This window comes from Lucilia sericata, unplaced genomic scaffold (genome assembly GCF_015586225.1).
Source record: "Lucilia sericata isolate MDLA Ls3-8-SP2 unplaced genomic scaffold, ASM1558622v1 Contig000200F_arrow, whole genome shotgun sequence".
In the NCBI taxonomy this organism is placed as follows: Eukaryota; Metazoa; Arthropoda; class Insecta; order Diptera; family Calliphoridae; genus Lucilia; species Lucilia sericata.
The window spans coordinates 420285-443787 of record NW_023994228.1 but is presented as its reverse complement, the minus strand read 5'-3'; the positions used below and the strand labels follow the sequence as shown (position 1 = coordinate 443787).

Genomic DNA, 23503 nt, shown 5'->3' with positions numbered 1-23503 from the left:
ACTAATAATATTTTTTAAAAATGTTTCAATGAAAATGCCCTTACATCAATGATATTCGAACCCAGGTTATCTAATTTCAGTTTGAGCCTCTAACCACTTATACTATATACGAACTTCCAATCGTAAAGAAAAATACTTATTTTAAACAATCCGTTTTTAAATATATTTTTCACCTTACTCAACAAAGTGCAAAAATTTCTTTAATAAAAGATTAGCAGCAAGTATTAAAAAAGTAAGTTTTAATGAAATTGAAATTCGAAAATGGGCAAATCAATACATATGTATGTACATTGGATTTATATCCACCATAAAAATGTGGGTATATTGATATTGTCATTCCGTTTGTAACATATTGGTCGTTGACTCACAAAAGTGTATATTCTGGTATATATCTAGGAGTATTAAATATTAGGATTATTTAGCCATGTCCGTCTGTCTGTATGTATGTTGAAATCACGATAGCTATAAAGGGATAACAAGAGTATCTAAAATTAGTATAAAATATTTTTCTTAGCTTAATAAAAACGAGCATTAAATATTAATATTTTCTAGCCATGTCCGACTGTCTCTCCATCAGTCTCTTTGCCTGTCTGTTGATATCACAATAGAGTGTAAAATTACAAAATCACAACAAAAAATTTGATTTTGACACAATTATTATAGTTTAAAATCCGCGTAGAATCTTTTATTACGCTAACCAAATGATCATACAAATAATCAAAATCAAGAAGAAATATTTTCCGTTTATTACGAGTATGTCCGTCTGTCTGTATATCTGTCCGCCAGTCTGTTGAACTTTTTATTACGCTAAGCAAATGATCATACAAATAATCGAAAGCAATAACAAATCTTTTCTGTTTTTTGATACCCTCCACATCATCATGTCATTCCGTTTGTAACATTAATAAATTAATTTGTTTCAGATATAAATGATAACAAGAGTATCTAAAATTAGTATAAAATATTTTTCTCAGCATTAAATATTAAGATTATCCAGCCATGTCCATCCGAATGTCTGTGTGTTTGTCTGTTGAAATTACGATAGAGTGAACGGGATCAGCTAGAGGGCTGAAATTACAGAAATATATTCTATGTGGGTAAGGTTTGTTTAATTAGGGTGCTATATAATACTCTTCATTGTAAAATTAAATTTTTTAAATGTATGATAAATTATTACGAGCGTTAAATATTAAGATTATTGTAAAAATTCTAAAAATTTTACACTTTACATAAACAAACAAATTATTTTCGCGTTTTAATTTATTTTTTTTTTAAATGTAGGATATGCAAAATAATAGGGAAACGTGTTAAAATTTTTTTCAGCATAAACATGTTTGCATTCTGAAATTGCATACAGTATATTTTCAAACTTAAAACTAACTGATGGTCTTAAATTTTCCTACACTACTGATGGTCTTTTACATTTCGAGTATATACAATTTTTTACTGTCGACTATAGTAGTTTCCCTTATTATTTTATCTTAGCGTATTAATTGTGAAAATGGAAAGAGAAGTTATAAATATAAGTGGAGTTAAATTGGCCCATAGTATTGTTTCAATTAATAAAGATGGTGCATGTCTTTTTGGGGCCATATCCTACATTTTGTATGATTGCCAAATATTTGCAACAGAAATTCGTGAGGAAAATGTTAGGCATGTGGTAGATAATTGGGAAGAATTGAAAATAATGACACACAATCCTGATGGAGACAACTATCCCAGTATTTCGAATTACATTAGCGAGATGTCACTAATGGGTACATATGGTAGTTTTTGTGAACTGGTTGCTGCTACACAATTATATCCAATTTGTATAGAGGTTTACTACAATGGAGAACTTTATGTTAAACACGGCAATAATGACAATCCGGTTAAAAGGTTGAAGTTTTCAGGAAATTTATCAGGAGGGCATTTTGATGTATATATTCCATGTGAATCGCAAATGGTTTCACGGAAACGTCGAGCCAGATTTTCAGGTAATATAAGAAAAAAACAATTGAATGATGCTGCAAAAACTTATGCAAAAAAAACCTGAAGTACATAGAGATGCTGCGGCAAAATATCAAAAAACAATCCAGAAGCTCATAGAAAAGCAGTGGCGTTCTATCAGGGGAAAAATCCAGAACAACACAGAGCAACTGCTATAATTTATCAGGAACAAAATCTAGAGCAACACAGAGCTTCCGTTGCAATCTATCAATCGCAAAATCCAGAGCAACACAGAGCAGTTGCTTCAGCCTCTCAAAAGAGGCACGCTCAAACTCATAGAGCAGCAGTGGCCACATACCAACAAAACATCCCGAATTCTCATAGAATAAACCAAACACAATATAGAGAACAACGGTCGCTTCCATGGAGAATTAAAGTAAATTCTGCTATGGAATACAATCCTGACATATACTATGAAATTGACCAAACTATAGATATTGGAAAAATTAACAATAAGTGCAAGAATTGTAACACTCTAAAGTGGAAAGATGAATCATCTGGAATGTGCTGCAATGGAGGGAAAGTTCAACTAGAAGCATTAGGAAACCAACCTGATTTACTCCACAGTTTACTAATGGACAACCACCCTGAACATAAGCACTTCATGAACAATATAAGAAAATATAATGGTTGCTTTCAAATGACGTCATTTGGAGCAGGGCATATTTTCCAAGATGGCTTTATGCCGACGTTTAAAGTGCAAGGCCAAGTTTATCACCTGGTGGGTAGTTTATTGCCTTTACATGAAAATCCACAGTTCTTGCAAATATATTTTGTTGGTGAAGATGAAAGAGAAGCAAATTTAAGATGTCAGAACTTTCCTGAAACAAAACATGGATTGGTTAAACAACTACAAAGAATGATGCACGAAGTAAACCAATTAATAAGGGATTTTAAGACAACAATTGAAAATGTTCCACAACAATGTGAATCCTTTGATGTAATTATCAATGCTGATAAAAAACCAGCGGAATCTCATTCAGGTCGTTTCAATGCACCGACATGTAGAGAGGTAGCGTTAGTAATTGTAGGTCAGCAGGGGCGAAGATGGATGTTCTATAAATATTCCTTTACGAGAACCCATAACAAAACTTCCTATCCCTAAAAAGACAGTGTCTGCAGCAAGCTACTACGGATATCGCTTGATGATTCGAGATAATGAATGTGATTATATTTTTCGCTACCGCTCCCTCTTTAGTCAATTCTTAGTTGATATGTATGCAAAAATTGAGACCGAAAGATTAAATTTCATACGAAATCATCAAAAAGAACTCAGATCAGAAAATTACGTTCAGTTAAGAGACGCTGTAGGAAGACAAGACACTAATGCTGCAGAAATTGGACGGGTAGTAGTACTTCCATCAATTTTTACAGGTGGTCCTCGCTATATGCATGAGAAAACACAAGATGCCAAGACATATGTTCGTCATTATGGTCGACCTGATTTATTTATCACTTTTACATGCAACCCCAAATGGCAAGATATTGCAAATGCAATTCTGCCATCCCAGAAGCCCAAGACCGCCACGATATTATATCAAGAGTATTTCACCTCAAAATAAAAAAGTTAATGGCTCTCTTAACAAAAGGACACATATTCGGAAATGTATGATGCTTTATATATTCAGTGGAATGGCAAAAGCGCGGACTACCTCACGTTCACCTATTGGTATGGTTGGAATGTCGTATTAAATCTAATATGATAGACAATGTTATTAGCGCAGAAATACCAAACCCATATACAGATCCCACTTTACACGAAATAGTAAAAACTAATATGATTCCTGGGCCATGTGGTGCATTCAATAACAATTCTCCATGTATGAAGGAAGGTGCATGTAGCAAACATTATCCTCGATCACTATTAAAATAAATACAGACAGGAGATGATGGTTATCCGAAATATCGAAGAAAATCCACAGAAGATGGAGGCTTCACTGTCAGTATTAAAGAAATGGTGCTTGACAACCGTTGGGTAGTTCCATATAATACAGTTTTATTGCGCATTTTTGGAGCACACGTTAATGTTGAGATTTTCAACTCCGTAAAGTCCATCAAATATATTTGCAAGTATGTAAATAAGGGAGGCGATCAAGCTGCTTTTGCTTTAGAAAATGATAAAGATGAAATAAAAATGTACGAATCAGGTCGCTATATTAGTTTCTCTGAAGCATTATTAATCGGAGGAAAAACTGCCCATTCAACATTTAAAATTTCTCTCGATATACAGCAGTTAGAAACTCCAATATGTAATATCTCAAAGCAAAGTAATTTGGCATACCTATTGAAATAATGTAAACTTATTGTCTGGGATGAAAGTACAATGGCCCATAAATGTGGATTTGAAGCTTTAAATAGGTCATTAAAAGATATAAGGTCAAACAACGATATTATGGGAGGAATTACTGTATTATTAGCTGGAGATTTTCGCCAAACCCTTCCAGTTGTGCCAAGAGGATCCAGAGCTGATAAAGTCAAAGCTTGCATTAAGTCATCGAATCTATGGCAGCATACATTAAAGCTTTCTCTCCATGAAAATATGTGCGTCCATCTGAGAGGAGATAACTCTGCACCACAATTTTCTGAAATACTATTAAAAATTGGTAACGGAAATTATCCTCAGGTTGAAGGTAAACTGATTATACCTTTAGAGCTTGGCGTAGTAGTAAATACATTGTCTGAGTTAACGGCTAAGATATACCCTGATATATGCCATATCAACAAAAAATCAAATGACTGGTTATGTGAACGTGCAATCTTAACACCCAAAAATGATAGAGCTGCAGCAATTAATGACAATTTGTTGAATTTATTTGATTCTCCTAAAATGGATTATAACTCAATAGACTCAGTTATACAAGCAGAAGATGCAATACATTATCCTGTAGAGTTCCGAAATTCTTTAAATCCACCAGGATTTCCAAATCATAAAATTATTTTAAAAATTGGAACTCCTATTATGCTGTTACGAAACTTAAACCCTCCAAAACTTTGCAACGGAACACGTTTGGGTGTAAAAGCTCTACATAAAAATGTTATAGAGGCAACCATTTTAACAGGCTGTGCTAAAGGAGATACAGTTTTTATACCACGTATACCGCTCAAAACATCCAATTATCCATTTGAATTTAAACGACTACAGTTTCCGCTTAAAATATCATTCGCCGTTACAATAAATAAATCCCAAGGACAGACCTTAAAAGTTGCTGGTGTAGACTTAACCGACGAGTGTTTCTCACATGGTCAATTTTATGTCGCATGCTCAAGAGTAAGTTCCCCCAAATCTTTTCATCTGACGGAAAAACCACTAACGTTGTATATAAAGAAGTTCTTCATTAAAAGATTTCCTTTGTGTCTGTGGATCTTACCTCTGCCATTGACAATTTACCTATGCTGAAAATACTTTTAAAATAATTCAAAATATCTTTCCAATTACTATCACCAATTAATGTCTTAAACGAAATTCACAAGCCATTATTAATAAATCCCTACAGTCAAACAAAAAATTCCAATACCGATTTTTTACCAAGTAAATTTCAATATCGAATTAGGTAAGCTTCTATATACATAATGCTACATCTGATAAAAAATAATAATTGTAATTCTAAAGGAACAAAATTCTAGCCTCAAATTACTCACTACCATCTCCAAAAACCACTAATGTGTCTACAAAGATATTTTTCGTTAAAAGATTTTCTGTATGTGTGGTGATCTAACCTTTGACGTTTACAACATACCTATACTGAAAATATATTTCAAGTATTAAAACAAATCTATATCAAAAACCACTGTTAATGAATCCTAAAGCCAAATTGAACTTATCAAATCCAATTTCATTCTAAGTCAACATACAGATTGAATAAGGTAAGGTTTTTTAATATATATTGTTACATCATATTTTTAACATCCAATGGATAATAACACAGTGATACAGCAAAAAATGCAGGGGTTCTCATATACCAATTCCATTTCGTTATAGTCCATAGAGTAGGAATATATTTTTAATTTTTCCCGATCACTTCGTTTAGTTCCTTTTTAAGAGCAAAAGCTATTTTTAAAGTTTTAACTTTAAAAAAATATATGTTTGGTAGTTTGCAACCGATTTTCAAATTGGATATTTTGTTTTAAAGATACAAGTGTTGTCTTTCAACCCAAAAAAATAAATCCAAAATTTATGATTAATGTCTTGGTTACGGCCATTTAACTAAACAAACTCACACTTTTTTCACAATTTTTAATTTTCACACTGCTCTACGATGGCCATGAAGCAGTAATTTTAGCTTTTATTACATTTGAAAAAAGGCACATTAAGTTGGGTTTCTAATGATGGTCAATTTATAAAAATCAATGAAAAAGGTTATGAGTTGTGCTAAGTTTTATAAAAATATTGCATATTTCTTCCAAAAACGTTCATGTTTCTGGTTTTCTTTGTAACAAGTTTAAAAAATGTTTAAAAACATTTTTATACAAAAATTAATTTGTATGGAGAAAACCAAAAATTCGAGGAACATGCTATTAGAAAAATTGCCATAAATCATCCAGTTTTTCATAGATTTTTTTGAAATAACAAGTTTTAGAAACCTTCCTTTATGTGATTCTTCAGGAAAGTAATAAAAGATGAACTCACTGCCTCATGGCCAAAGTAGAGTATGATGAAATTTTTTTAAAAAAGTGTGAGTTTTTTTACTTAAACGACCGTAACTCAGACATTTGACCATAAATTTTGGATTTTTTTTTGACTAAAAGGCAACACTTGTATCATTAAAAAATATCGAATTTGAAAATCGGATGAAAACTACAAAACTTATGATTTTTCAAATTTAAAACTTCAAAAATGGCTCTTTTTCGCATCTTTTGCTCTTAAAAAGTAAGTTAACGAAGTGATAGGGAAAACTAAAAATATATTCGTACTCTATGGACTATAACGAAATAGAATTGGTATATGAGAACGCCTGCATTTTATTTTTCTTCACTTTTGTATCACAGTGTAAGAAATCTAATTCCATAGGAAATTCTTACGTCCAACATTATCAATCCATACCCCACAGAAAATTTATAGCTTACTACATTGATATTGTGTTGCTTATTTTGTATTCGAAAGTGCTTACAAACTTACACACACTCTGGCTTACTTTACACAGCGTATGGCCGCTTGAAAATGACACACTAACTGATATACTTGGTTTGCGATATTGTGTGTAGATTATACTTTTTTTATAATATACTTCTGTGTGGAAAAGTAGCTATTCCTACATTCTTACCGATATACCTAGTAAGTAAAATTGTTTCTGCAGCACATTTCTAGCTGGAACACAAGTGTATCAAAAAGTATCTACAACAACTTTCTAGGTTAAATACATGTGTATTAAGAAGTATCTAAATATGTATATTTTTTAAAAAATGCTACCCAAATACATGTATCTACAAATTCATTCATAAGTATAAGGCCATTCCAATTATCGCTAGATCATGATCCTAATTTTAAGCAATAAATTTTGCTTAAAATTCATCTAAACATTGAAAAAATGTTGATCCAAAAAATATTTTTCAATAAATGAAAAATTTTTTGTTGATTAAATTACAGCACACTTGATTTTTTATATTTTAATTTTTTGTTCTCATATACAATGTTAATCACAAGTATATTAAGATGTAATGCAAAAAAATTTTATTAAAAATTGAAACTTCATATCCAGATTTTATATACAAGTAAATCAAATTATAAGTAACACAAAGTAAGGCACACAACATTGGTTACAATTCCGAGTACTCTGAAAATTTTCTGTGGGGTAACTTAAAAACTATTAGTGTTTTGTTAAGAGATTTTCTTTTTGGTTGATGATCTATCTCACTTATTTTCGTTAACAACTTTTCTATATTGACAATTGGTTAAAAATAATTTAAAATGTCTTTCCAATTAACATCTTTAAACAAAATATTATCAGAAGCCATTGTTAATGAATCTTTCTGTCAAATTGAAATTTTAAAAACCCATTCCCTTCCAAGTCAACACACAAATTCAATAAGGTAAGGTTTTTAATATATGTATGTATATTGTTAGATCTTATTTTTAACATTCAACGGAAAATAGTAAATCTAATTCCATAGTGAAAATCTAACCTCCTAATTACTTACTCGCATTGCCCAAAAACTATTAATGTGGTCTATAGAGAGGTTTTCGTTAAGAGAATTCTATTGTGTTTGGTGATCTTACATTTGCCGTTAAGAACTTACCTATATTAAACAATTCAAATATCCTAACTCAAATCATTATCGCAAGCTATTGTTAATGAATCCCTAAAGTCAAACTGAAAGTTATACTTCCATTTTCTTTCAAGTAAACTTAAGGTAAGGTTTTTAAATATATAATCTGACATATTTAACCATCTAATGAAAAACAATAGTATGTTATAGGAAAAAATGCAAACCTTCCAATTATTCTCTGATGTGGTCCATAAAGAAATTATTTATTAAAAAACATCCTTCGTATTTAGTAATATCAGTATTATCGTGCAGAACGTGCTCATACTGAAAAACTGTTGAAAATATTTTTTCAATTAGTACCACTAACTAATGTCTTAATGTACCCAATTATTCACCCAAAAACTACTAATGTAGTCTATCAAGAAATTCTTCGTTGTCGTTAACAACTTAGCTAACTTATAAAATAACGCAAATACCTTCTACTTACCCCCAGCATAAATGAAATGAAGTCCTTCGTGTTTGGTGATTATTTGTCGTTAACAACTTTCCTATGCTGAAAATTCCTTAAAAATAATTTAAAATATCATTCCAATTACTACCATCAACTACCGCCTTAAAACAAACCAAGCCACTGTTAATAATCCCTACTGTCAAATTGGAATTTTCAAAATAAAAGTACTACCAAGACAACTTACAAATGGATTTAGGTAAGGTTCTTTATGCCCTACACCACTTTAGTGGGGAGGGACGAAGCCTACTGAAAATGGTTAAGATCGGTCCATTATTTCACCTAGCCCCCATACAACTGAACCCCCCAATAGGGCTTTTAATCCTTGTAATCAAACTACAGGTCGCAATTTTGGAGATAATTAAATGAAATTTGGCACATGAGCTTTTATGGTATCGTAGACGAAGCCTATTGAAAATGGTTAACATCGGTCCATTATTTCACCTAGCCCCCATACAACTGCACTCCCGAATAGGGCTTTTAAAATTAGTAATCAAACTACAGGTCGCAATTTTGGAGATAATTCAATGAAATTTGGCATCGGTCCATTATTTCACCTAGCCCCCATACAACTGAACCCCCGAATAGGGCTTTTAGGTTCATAATTATGTTTAATATACTCATATCTCGACAAAAAGCTGCAAAAACCAATTTGTATACAAGACTTGATGACCCCCACGAATTCCATAATAATAGGTTCTCATATAACTCTAGCCCCCATCAAAATTTCACTTAAACGTCCACAATTTTATTCAACAATAAACGGCTTAAGTATGTATATCTAAGGTAAGGTACAATTCAACTTAAATGTTTTATTATGGCAACTAAATCACATTATATTTTTGTCAAAGGTGTAGGGTATTATATGGTCGGCCTCGCCCGACTATAATTTCTTACTTGTTTACCTATATTTTTTTGGTTCACTTGATTAGGTTCATTCCGAATAAAATCAGTTTACTCCTGTGGAAAAAATCTATTCATATTCTGGTGTCTGTGAATATAGACATATATATTTTAAAAAATAGGCCGCGGTAAGCCATTGAATGAAGAATAAAATGGCAAAATTTTAGCGTTTTTGGAAACTGTCCAAAATCACAGGAATTTGGCAAAAAAATTGGGCAAATTCAGAATGTTATTCGCAATTTTATAAGAAACCAGTCTGAATATTAAGAAAACATTAATAAACGTACATATGGAGTCATAACAAAAGAAAACAGAAGAGATTTCATAAAATCTGGCTCCAAGACAAGTGATTCTGCAGCAAAAATTGAATAAAAAGTGGGTGTTACAGCAAGCCTAGCTGCAGTAAAACGTATTGTAAGAAGGGCCAAGGCCTTAACAATATTAAAAATATTAATAAAAGCCTTTCCAATTACCACTCGTAATGAAAACGCCTCTTCAGTTTGCACATGAACACATGGTTATAAAAAGCAATATCGACATCTTGTTTTTTCGGATGAAAAAAAGTTTAATTTAGAAGGTCCAGATCGATATAGTAATTTATTTTTATGATTTTTGAAATTAAGAGCTCTACCTGAGTTGTCTGCATTGCTGTGGAGGATGTTGGATGTTGGATGTATTGGGGGGCAATTTCGTATTATGAAACATGTGAACTTCAATTTCTTTCATCTAGTAGGAATTGTAATAATTATAATGCCATACTGGAAACAGCTTTTTTCACATTTTCGGATATCTTTGAACCCTTGCCGTGGATTTCAAAAATATAATGCCCCGATCCATACCGCCAGGGCTGTAAATGGATGGATTCGATGCCAGAATGTAAAAATTTTGGAATAACCTCCATAATTTTCTCACCTATTTATTATTGAAAATGTTTCGGATATTCTTTCCCGTAAAGTGTATAGGTCGGGTAGACAGTATAACACAAAAGAAGCCTAAATTGAAAGAACTAAAAAGGCTTGGACCGAAATTTCCTTGTCATTACTTAAGAATCTTAATAACTCTTTATCACCTCGAATTTTCGAAGTTATCTCAAGTAACGGCGGATATGTTTCTTACTCAATCTTTTCTAAAACCTTGTACAAATATTTATAAAAATAAAAAAGTTTATTGAAAATGCATTTTGTTGTTGTTTTTGTAAATTAAAGATGATGAACCTATTCAAATGAGACAAAAAATATTGTTCAAAAACATAGTGTTTTAGAAAAAAAATTTTTAAAAATCGGTTATTAAGTATTGCACTAATGTTTGTCTATCTAGTGATACATGAGACATTATGCTATTAATTAAAAGTTTAATATAACCAATTAGTCCATTATTTTTTGCAAAAAATTAATTTGAATGTAAACAAAATAGTGAACCTATTTAAGTGAGCGGGAGTGTACAAGTATTATCAATTTGCAAGTTCCATTTAAGTCATACTTATCTTATAAATGCAACAAATATCAAATACTTTAAAGGTAGAAAGACAAATATTAATTCAAGATTAAAGATCTTTTGGAATATAATCAATAAAAAACTTCAAAAAATAACAAGGTAATTTAATTATATCTAAATATTATTAACTCGATCCATATTTATGATGGGATGATAAAATTAATTTAAACATTATGAGGTAAAATATATAAATTTTCTATTAAAGATATACATATATCATTACTCCTTGATTTAAAACCAAAAATGTATCGCTAACGAAGTAGCGGGCAGCGAGCTAGTTAATTTATATATTTCTTACAAACAAATTTTAAATTTACCAAATTTTCGATTTCTTTGGTTTGTTTACATATTCATAACGGACGTTATGTCAAATATTATTCCAATATACATACATATTTATTTCTTAAATAGTTATGTGCATTTAAGTGATTTTTGGAAGTAAACCTTATATGAGAGCTATGACCATTTATGGACCGATACAGATTTACGTTGGTAATATGATTTTTGTTCATATTATACATATACATATGTGCGTGATGATACCGATATTTTTGACGAAGTTATTAACGATAAAATTATTTTCGAGAATATGTATTGGGGCTATGGGAAATTTTGGATCGATTTTTTTTTTTTGAGTTTGAACATAAATAATCTCTGGGCGAAATAAATAGCGTGTGACAAATAAAATTCATTTAATAATCTCGGTAGTTTGATTTACACAGACAGACTTTAAACAGACACAGACAGTGTTGCCACAACATTAATTTTTTCTAACCAAAATTCGAATAAAAAACAAGTTAGCTACTTTTATATTAATACTTTTTTATACCCTACACCACCATCAGTGGTGATAGAGGGTATATATAAGTTTGTCATTCCGTGTGTAACACCAAGAAATATTCATCTGAGACCCAACAAAGTATATATATTCTGGGTCCTTATGAAATTCTGAGTCGATTTAGCTATGTCCGATTGTCCGTCCGTCCATCCGTCTGTCTGTGTAAAACACGCTCACGTTAAAACGAAGCAATGGAAATTCAGCAAAAATATTCATTATTATCCGGTACAGTTTGGTATTGAAAATAAGAAAAATCGCTTCACATAGGGAAAAGTTGTGAATCAAAATTTAAAACAACTCCGAAAATCACTTAAACGCACATAACTCATTACTAAATTAAGATATCCATATAAAATTTGGAATAAGTATGGCTCATGTGCACAGAAATATTACTGTGAAATTTTTTCCGATCGGTCCATAATTGGTCATAGCTCCCACACAAGGAACCTTCCCGAAAATCACTTAAACGCGCATAACTCATTACTAAATTAAGATATGCATATAAAATTTGGTACAAGTATTGCTCATATGCACAGAAATATTACTGTGAAAGTTTTTTTCGATCGGTCCATAATTGGTCATAGCTCCCATACAAGGTCCCTTCCCGAAAATCATTTAAACGCACATAACTCATTACTAAATTAAGATATCCATATAAAACTTGGTACAAGTGTTGCTCACATATACAGAAATATTACTATGAAATTTTTTCCGATCAGTCCATAATTGGTCATAGCTCCCATACAAGGTCCCCTCCCGAAAATCACTTAAACGCACATAACTCATTACTAAATTAAAATATCCATAAAAAGTTTGGTACAAGTATTGCTCTCATATGCAGAAATATTACAGTGAAATTTTTTTTCAGTTCGGTCCATAATTGATCATAGCTCCCATGCAAGGTCGCTTCCCGAAAATCACTTAAACGCTCATAACTCATTACTAAATTAAGATATCCATATAAAATTTGGTACAAGTATTGCTCATATGCACAGAAATATTACTGTAAAATTTTTTTCCGGTCGGTCCATCCTTGGTCATAGCTCCCATGCAAGGTTCCCTTCCGAAAATCACTTAAACGCGCATAACTCATTACTAAATATTGATATCCATACATTTAGCACAAATATTACTCTTATATACATAAATTACACTATAAAATTATTTTACGATCGGTCCATATTTGGTCATAGCTCTCATACTAGGTCCCCTACAGAAAATCACATAAATGCACAATATATTACTAAATAATGATATAGATACAGAATTTTGAAATTTTGTCTTTATATACATAATTGGTCATAGCTCCCATACAAGGTCCTTTTACGAAAATCTCTTAAACGCCCATTACTCATTACCAAATAAAGCTATTGATAAAAAATTTGGCACAAATATTAGTTTGGTATACAAAAATTTTATTTCAAGATTTTTTCACGATCGGCCCATAACATTGGTGCGGTCGGTCCTATGCAAGTTTCCCTTCAGAAAATCACTTGAACACACATTACTTACTACTAAATTACGATATAGATATAAAATTTGACTGAAATATAGTTTCTATGTACAGAAATTTTGCTTAAAGAATTTTTTACGATCGGTCTATAATTGGTCATATCTCCCATACTAGGTCCTACCCCTAAAAGCACTTTAACTGTATGTAACTAGTTGCATTATCAATTTGTGTAGAACAAAATTATATATATGTATTTTGAAAATCCCTAAATCTTTCACACACATGCATACATGCACATTATTAAATATCGTTAAAGCATTAAAATATGCCCTAAAATGGGCGCTATAAAAATATAAAAGAAAATATATTGTTCAATAAATTTTGGAAGATTTAATAAATAAAAAATTCTTTAAGCTAAAAAATTCTTTAAGCTAAATTTCTGTACATAAAAGCTATATTTCAGTCAGATTTTGTATCTATATCGTAATTTAGTAATAAGTAATGTGTGTTCAAGTGATTTTCTGAAGGGAACCTTGCATAGGACCGTCCGCACCAATGTTATGGGCCGATTGTGAAAAAATCTTGAAATAGAATTTTTGTATACCAAACTAATATTTGTGCCAAATTTTGTATCAATAGCTTTATTTGGTAATGAGTAATGGGAGTTTAAGAGATTTTCGTAAAAGGACCTTGTATGGGAACTATGACCAATTATGTATATAAAGACAAAAAAGCCGATCGGAAAAAAATTCACAGTAATATTTCTGTGCATGAATACTTGTACCAAATTTTATATGGATATCTAAATTCAGTAATGAGTTATGCGCGTTTAAGTGATTTTCGGGAAGGGACCTTGTATGGGAGCTATGACCAATTATGGACCGATCGGAAAAAAGTTTCACAGTAATATTTCTGTATGTGAGAGCAATACTTGTACCAAACTTTATATGGATATTTTAATTTAGTAATGAGTTATGTGCGTTAAAGTGATTTTCGGGAAGGGACCTTGTATGGAAGCTATGACCAGTTATGGACCGATCGGAAAAAAATTTCATAGTAATATTTCTGTATATGTGAGCAATACTTGAACCAAATTTTATATGGATGTCTTAATTTAGTAATGAGTTATGTGCGTTTAAGTGATTTTCGGGAGGAGACCTTGTATGGGAGCTATGTCCAATTATGGACCCATCCAGAAAATTTTTTCTCTCACTGAATTCTATTGACATAAGACTTTAGGTTATAAGGTTTTGTGAAGATATCTGCATTCTGACGGAAGTTATTAACAAAAAAAATCATTTTCCGGGAATATGTACTTTTGTATGGGAGGTATATGAAATTATGGACCGATTCTGGCAATTTCCAGCAGGAATCAAGATCTTATGTAGAAACGAATGTATGATGACTTTCATGAAATTATCTTGCATAGTTTTCGAGAAAATTACATCAGAATGTATAAAAAATGCTTATTTTTTTCGGAGTTGTTTTAAGTTTTGATTCATAACTTTTCCCGATGTAAACCGATATTGCTCATTTTCAATATCAAACTGTACCGGATAATAGTGAATATTTTGCTGAAATTCGTTGATTTCCATTGCTTCGTTTTAACGTGCGCGTGTTTTACACAGACAGACAGCCGGACATAGCTAAATCGACTCAGAATTTCATAAGGACCCAGAATGTTGGTTCTCAGATAAATATTTCTTGGTGTTACACACGGAATGACAAACTTATATATACCCTCTATCACCTCTGATGGTGGTGGAGGGTATAAAAATCGTATGTCTGGGAAACTATTAGAGTTGACATTAATGTCAACATTTGGGTAATAAATTGACGGACTAGCAAATTGGAACCTCCCATATGAATTAAATATAAAAATTCTAATATCTGAGAACTATTAGAGCTAGAAAAATCTAAATTTTACATGAAAAACTGTGACATTCATGCGAACATTTAGAGAAAAAAAAATTGGCGGACTTTCAATGGGACATTGGCATCTCTCATATGAATTAAATACAAAATTTCGTATATCTGGGAAATTATTATAATATTCAAATTTTTCATAGGTTACATTATAATCCAAATTACCATTTGGATAAATTGGCGAACTTCCAATAATTTGCGTGGCACCCCCAATATGTAAAAAAAACTATATCTGAAAACTATTATAGTTAGAATTTTCAAAATCGTAAAGTGTTTTTATACCCTCCACCACCATCAGTGGTTATAGAGGGTACATATAAGTTTGTCATTCCATGTGTAACACCAAGAAATATTAATCTGAGACCCAACAAAGTATATTCTGGATCCTTATGAAATTCTGAGTCGATTTAGCAGTGTCCGTCTGTCTGCCTCAAACACTCTCACGTTAAAACTAAGCAAAATAAATCAATCAAATTCACTGCAAATATTCAGTATTGTCCTAAGCAGTTTGGTATTGAAAATCAGCCAAATTGGTCCACAACGTAAACGCACATATTTCATAACTGAATGAAGATATCGGTATAATATTAGTCATGAATGTGTTTATAGTAGATATGAAACACCCTGCGAAATGTTTTCTGGATCGGTCCATAATTAGTCACAGCTCCCAAATAAGGACCACTTCCGAAAATCGCTTAAATGCAAATATCCAATTAAGAAATAAAGATATTTTAACACAAGTAAGAAATTATAGTCGGGCGAGGCCGACCATATAATACCCTACACCTGTTACAAAAATAAAATGTGATTTAGTTTTCATAATAGAGCATTTAGTTGAATTGTACCTTGCCTCAGATATACTTAAGCCGTTTATTGTTGAATAAAATTGTGGACATTTAAGTCAAATTCTGAAGGGGGTTTTGTATAGGAGCTATGGTCAAATGAGACCCTATAATTATAAAATTCATGAGAGTCATGGAGACAAGTATAAAACTTGGTTTTGCAGCTTTTTGTCGAGATACGAGTATATTGAACATAATTATGAACTTAAAAGCCCTATTCGTCGGTTTCAGTTGTAAGGGGGCTAGGTGAAATAATGAACCAGTGTTAATCATTTTCAATAGGCTTCGTCTCCGGTACCATAGAAGATGATGTGCCAAATTTCATTGAATTATCTTCAAAATTGAGACCTGAAGTTTGATTACAAGCTTTACAAGCCCTAATCGACTCAGAAAATGATTCCGATTGGTATACTTTAAAGTGGTATAGTGTATAAATAGGCTATAAAAATAAGTTTTTTACGGATCGGTCCATAATTGTTTATATCTGTCATATAAGATCCACTTCAGAAAATCGCACATTTCATTGATAAATAAAGATATCGGAATAAGGATATTTTGTGTATATAAAAATTCTTTTTATACCCTCCACCACCATCAGTGGTATATATAAGTTTGTCATTCCGTGTGTAACACCAAGAAATAATCATCTGAGACCCAACAAAGTAAAGATCCTTATGAAATTCTGAGTCGATATAGCTATGTCCGTCTGTCTGTCCGTCTATCTGCCTCAAACACTCTCACGTTAAAACTAAGCAAAATAAATCAGCCAAATTCACTGCAAATATTCACTATTGTCCAAAGCAGTTTGGTATTGAAAATCAGCCAAATCGGTCCACAATGTAAAAACTTATGAGTAAAAATTTCAGACTACCTCCAAAAAAATTAAGTTTTTTTCCTAATTCTTGAGTAGTTTTCTCAGAAAATACTACTAAAGATAATGGAATGAATTTTGTCACACCTTATTTTCTTTACTCAGGGATCAAAAATGTTCAAAATCAAAACCCCAAGATTTAAACAGCTCAAATCTGTTACAATTCCAATATTTATTGAACATTACATTTTCTTTTATACTTTAATCGCGCCCTAAAATATGCTTTAACGATATTTAATAATGTGCATGTATGCATGTGTGTGAAAGATTTAAGGATTTTCAAAATACATATATATAATTTTGTTCTACACAAATTGATAATGCAACTAGTTAAATACGGTTGAAGTGTTTTTAGGGGCAGGACCTAGTATGGGAGATATGACCAATTATATACCGATCGTAAAAAATTCTTTAAGCTAAATTTCTGTACATAGAAACAATATTTCAGTCAAATTTTGTATCTATATCGTAATTTAGTAAAAAGTAAAGTGTGTTCAATTGATTTCCTGAAGGGAACCTTGCATAGGACCGACCGAACCCATGTTATGGACCTATCGTAAAAAATCTTGAAATAGAATTTTTGTATAATGAGTAATGGGCGTTTAAGAGATTTTCTTAAAAGGACCTTGTATGGGAGCTATGACCATTTATGTATATAAAGACAAAATTTCAAAATTCTGTATCTATATCATTATTTAGTAATGAATATTGTGCATTTATGTGATTTTCTGGAGGGGACCTAGTATGAGAGCTATGACCAAATATGGACCGATCGTAAAATAATTTTATAGTGTAATTTATATATATATAAGAGCAATATTTGTACTAAATGTATGGATATCAATATTTAGTAATGAGTTATGCGCGTTTAAGTGATTTTCGGGAGGGCACCTTGTATGGGAGCTATGCCCAATTATGGACCCATCCAGAAAATTTTTTCTCTCAATGAATTCTATTGACATGAGATTTTAAGTTGTAAAATTTTCTGAAGATATCTGACGGAAGTTATTAACAAACAAGTTAGAGTGCTATATTTTGCTCTGCCGAATATTAAGTACCCTCCACCTTAAACTGGTTTCATAAATTATCAAATTTTATGGAATGATTCAAATTTACCTTAATATTTTGATATACTTTCATTACTCCTTACAAAATGCAATTAAAAACAAGTAAGAAATTATAATCGGGCGAGGCCGACCATATAATACCCTACACCTTTGACAAAAATATAATGTGATTTAGTTGCCATAATAAAACATTTAAGTTGAATTGTACCTTACCTTAGATATACATACTTAAGCCGTTTATTGTTGAATAAAATTGTGGACGTTTAAGTGAAATTTTGATGGGGGCTTTTCATAGGGGCTAGGGTTATATGAGAACCTATTATTATGGAATTCGTGGGGGTCATCAAGTCTTGTATACAAATTGGTTTTTGAAGCTTTTTGTCGAGATATGAGTATATTAAACATAATTATGAACCTAAAAGCCCTATTCGGGGGTTCAGTTGTATGGGGGCTAGGTGAAATAATGGACATATGTAAACCATTTTCAACAGGCTTCATCTACGGTACCATAAAAGATCATGTGCCAAATTTCATTGAATTATCTCCAAAATTGCGACCTGTAGTTTGATTACAAGTTTTAAAAGCCCTATTCGGGGGTTCAGTTGTATGGGGGCTAGGTGAAATAATGGACCGATGTTAACCATTTTCAATAGGCTTCGTCTACGATACCATAAAAGATCATGTGCCAAATTTCATTGAATTATCTCCAAAATTGCGACCTGTAGTTTGATTATAAGGATTACAAGCCCTATTGGGGGGTTCAGTTGTATGGGGGCTAGGTGAAATAATGGACCGATGGTAACCATTTTCAATAGGCTTCATCTACGGTACCATAAAAGATTATGTGCCAAATTTCATTGAATTATCTCCAAAATTGCGACCTGTAGTTTGATTACTAATTTTAAAAGCCCTATTCGGGGGTGCAGTTGTATGGGGGCTAGGTGAAATAATGGACCGATGTTAACCATTTTCAATAGGCTTCGTCTACGATACCATAAAAGATCATGTGCCAAATTTCATTTAATTATCTCCAAAATTGCGACCTGTAGTTTGATTACAAGGATTACAAGCCCTATTGGGGGGTTCAGTTGTATGGGGGCTAGGTGAAATAATGGACCGATTTTAACCATTTTCAATAGGCTTCGTCCCTGGGTTAATAGAAGATCATGTGCCAAATTTCATTGAATTATCATCAAAATTGCGACCTGTAGTTTGATTACATGTTTTACATGGACGGACGGACAGACGGACGGACATAGCTAAATCGACTCAGAAAATGATACCGATTGGTATACTTTAAGGTGGGTATAGGACCAATATTATTGTGCGTTACAAACATCAGCACAAATCCAATATACCCAATGTATGGCAATAGTTATAGTTATAAAACTTATATAATTTTGTACGGAAGGTACAATAGATTTTCAACGTTGTTGATCCTATGAAAAAAATAAAACAAATTGCTTTTAAATTTGTATTGTTGAGCCGAATTTCGACACTTAATTTGATTTAAAAAAAATTATTATTTATGACAAAAAAAGATAAATCGACCAGGAATCGAACCTGCAATGCTCAGTTTGTTAATTCTCCCTTCCATCCACTACACCACTTCATGTAGTGTCCCTCCTTAACTAATATTTATACCCTACACCACTTTAGTGGGGAGGGTATATTGGGTTTGTGCTGATGTTTGTAACGCACAATAATATTGGTCCTATACCCACCTTAAAGTATACCAATCGGCTCAGAATCATTTTCTGAGTCGATTTAGCTATGTCCGTCCGTCTGTCCGTCCGTCCGTCTGTCCGTCTGTCCGTCCGTCCATGTAAACCTTGTAATCAAACTACAGGTCGCAATTTTGAAGATAATTCAATGAAATTTGGTACATGATCTTCTATTGTCCCAGGGACGAAGCCTATTGAAAATGGTTAAGATCGGTTCATTATTTCACCTAGCCCCCATACAATTGAACCCCCCAATAGGGCTTGTAATCTTTTAATCAAACTACAGGTCGCAATCTTAGAGATAATTCAATGAAATTAGGCACATGATCTTTTATGGTACCGTAGATGAAGCCTGTTGAAAATGGTTTACATCGGTCCATTATTTCACCTAGCCCCCATACAACTGAACCCGCCGAATAGGGCTTTTAAGTTCATAATTATGTTTAATATACTCATATCTCGACAAAAAGCTGCAAAAACCAAGTTGTATACAAGACTTGATGACCCCCATGAATTCCATAATAATAGGTTCTCATATGACCCTAGCCCCTATGAAAAGCCCCCATCAAAATTTCACTTAAATGTCCACAATTTTATTCAACAATAAACGGCTTATGTATGTATATCTAAGGTAAGGTACAATTCAACTTAAATGCTTTATTATGGCAACTAAATCACATTATATTTTTGTCAAAGGTGTAGGGTATTATATGGTCGGCCTCGCCCGACTATAACTTCTTACTTGTTTTCATATAAAAATGCCATGTTATTTTCTGTTTGTATAAAACATTGCTGCTGAATAACTTTTATCAACACTGATGTTGCAGAATAGCATAAGAAATTAACAGTTACACTTTCTTAATGTGCACATTTTATTTGATCTTGGGTTAACAATAATTTTTTACACAAACAGGAAAGAGAATTTCTATGTGAACATTAGTTGCAAACAATTACGAAGCTAATTAATAGTGTAGTCGGAATGGCGTAAAACTAGCAACTGGGAGATTTTAAGTTCGAATCCTGTTCGTTTTGGACAGTTTTTATTTAATTTTTTGCGAAAAATAATCAATTTTTTAATCCCTATGGGTGGTACAAGAAATTGTGGACTGATTTCGATTTTAAACTCAGTGGATTCCCAAACTATATGTATGACAAAATTCAAAATCATTATTTGCTAATTAGTAATATGCGTTTAAGTTATTCTCGAAAGGGGACCTTAAATGGGAGCTATAACCAATTATAGATCGACCGTAAAAAAATTATAATAAGATTTCTATAGATAAAAGCAATATTTGTGCCAATTTTTGTATGGATATCTTTATTTCGTAAAGAGTTTTATGCGTTTAAGTGATTCTCGAAAGGAGACCTTGTATGGGAGCTACGACCAATTACGGACCGATCGTAAACAAATTTTACAGTATAATTTCTGTATATAAATATACAGATAAAAGCAATATTTGTGCCAAAGTTTGTATGAATATCGTTATTTGGTAATGAGTTATGTGCGTTTAAAAGTTTTTCGGAAGGTAACCTTATATGGGAGCTATGACCAATTATGAACCGATTCAGAAAATTGTTTCTTTATATGAATTCTATTGGCATAGAATTTAAATTTGTAAAATTTCGTAAAGATATCGGCGTTATTTTGGAAGTTATTAACAATAAATAAATTTCGGGGAATATGTACATTTGTATGGGAGGTATATGTAATTGTGAACCGATTTTTCCGATTTTTAACAATGTTGATCCTGGCACCAAGAGTTACAAAATTCATCAGTTTATCTGCAGTAGTTTTTGTAAAAAACGTGAGCGTGTTTTAAACAGCACAGTGGGGCAGAATGGAAATTTTTTGGAAATAAATCTGGCATTTCTAAACGGCTGATCCGATCGGGATAAAATTTGGCGTGAGCGTAGCCAAGGAGTATTCGAGTTTAAGTTTTGAAGATGAACCATGCAGATGCCCCAGGGACGGCGCTGTGGCGGCTCAAAGTAGGGTACCTACGACATGTAAAATTTTTAAACTCGTGCCATTTTTTTGTTTTTCACCCAAATACAAAGATTTTTATATTTTGTGAAAGCGCTCGACGAGATCTTGAAAAAACATGCTTGGACATACTACTTATCTCTTATAATATCCGAGTTATAGGCATTTAAAAATTTAGTGATACAAAATTTACCATACCTTGGTCCGCCTTTTTTTGAATACCGGGCGTAATTTTGGACCAAATGGACTCAGTTTTTTCTTGTTAGTTAGACAACAAAATTTCCAATAATATACAAAAAATTTCAGATCAATATTGTTTACAGATCCAAAAATATACGTTTTTTAATCTAAAAATTCAAAAAATTTTAGATTTTTGGCGTTTTTTTGCCAAAAATGTGTCTTAACTCTTTTATTAATAAAATAAAATTTTTATTAAGAACATATAACAATTTTATAGTTTTCTAAAAGGTATCTTTACGCAGAAGGCTTTGGCGTAAAAAACTTGTCCTATTTTTTGAAAATGTTGCCACTGCGTCCTTCCGAATATGACCTATTTTTTATCAAAACTTCAACTTTGAGCGACATGTTCTAAAATCCCAAAGCTGGGATCAGAAAACTGAAAGCAGTTTTGGAAACCTCAATATGTTTTCTATTTACTCCAAAAGTATTTTCCCAGCCCTGAAAGAAATGTGGACCCTATGGGCAAAAAAGTAAAAAATCCCATTTTTGGGATTTTCATTCCTATTTTTGGGAATTGCGGGATGCCCTTTGACCTTTTCAATTTTTTTTTGCATATTCTTATTTGAAATGACAAATTTAACAAGCGTTGAAAATTTCATTGAGTTTTGTTCATAAATAAAGATTTTGTCATATATTACATATTTGTTTAATTTCTAAAACTATGATTTATATCAAAATTTTAATAGGATCGCAGATAGCTACAACAATTTAGTCCATATTTATCCCTTAATATCATTTTTTAGTTAGATATGGAAATTCTCGACCCTTTACAAAAAATTTCAAGCCAATATCTCAATTACATTCAAAAATATGTTCATTTAAACCTGTGTCCTTTAATTTCATCTTTTTCATATTTTAGTATTAAGTATGACAGAACATACATTTGGTGTTGAATAAAATATTTGGACAATTTTTAAAAATTATTTAGTTAATTATTTTATTATAATATTGTATATAAAATAAAAAAAATTATAATTTTATTATGAGCCACGCACAACAACACCTAAATCACCCCACACAAATTACCTTTCCCGCCCACCGAAATATAAAACACAATTTAATACAATATCATCAGTTAGTATAATAGCTTTTTTTATTTGAACTGTTTATCTTAAACATAATACAATTAATTCTTACAACCTACTTATATAGTTAATTCCTAACACTACTTATTTTCTATAAAATAATCTGTCATATCGGTATACATATCCAGAAGGTAATATAAGTCCTTTAAATCTTCCTTGTTTTGAGATGATAGAGTTTCATAACAAATCCATCTTTTTCGCATAGTTGAAAGAACAGGATCAGAAGATAGAAGTAAACTATTAAAAATATCTTCATTCTGTGATTGCCTGGAGCATTTTCTTGAGCTGAATAGTTGAACATGCTTAAAATCTCGATTCCTCGCTTCCTGGGCTTCTTCTGTTAGCTCTCCAAGTGGAAGAATATTCGATTCAATT

The 23503-nt window shown here is 31.8% G+C and overlaps 1 protein-coding gene across 1 annotated transcript in view; it reads left to right on the top strand.

Annotated features, from left to right (window-relative positions):
• Window positions 1-4312: 4312 nt before the first annotated feature.
• The window catches only part of LOC119601936 (ATP-dependent DNA helicase PIF1-like), a 42825-nt gene continuing 23634 nt past the window's right edge, over window positions 4313-23503 (top strand). The window contains exon 1 of the mRNA XM_037953204.1: window positions 4313-5257. Coding sequence (XP_037809132.1) covers window positions 4313-5257 — 945 coding nt within the window. The remainder of the gene's footprint in view (window positions 5258-23503) is intronic.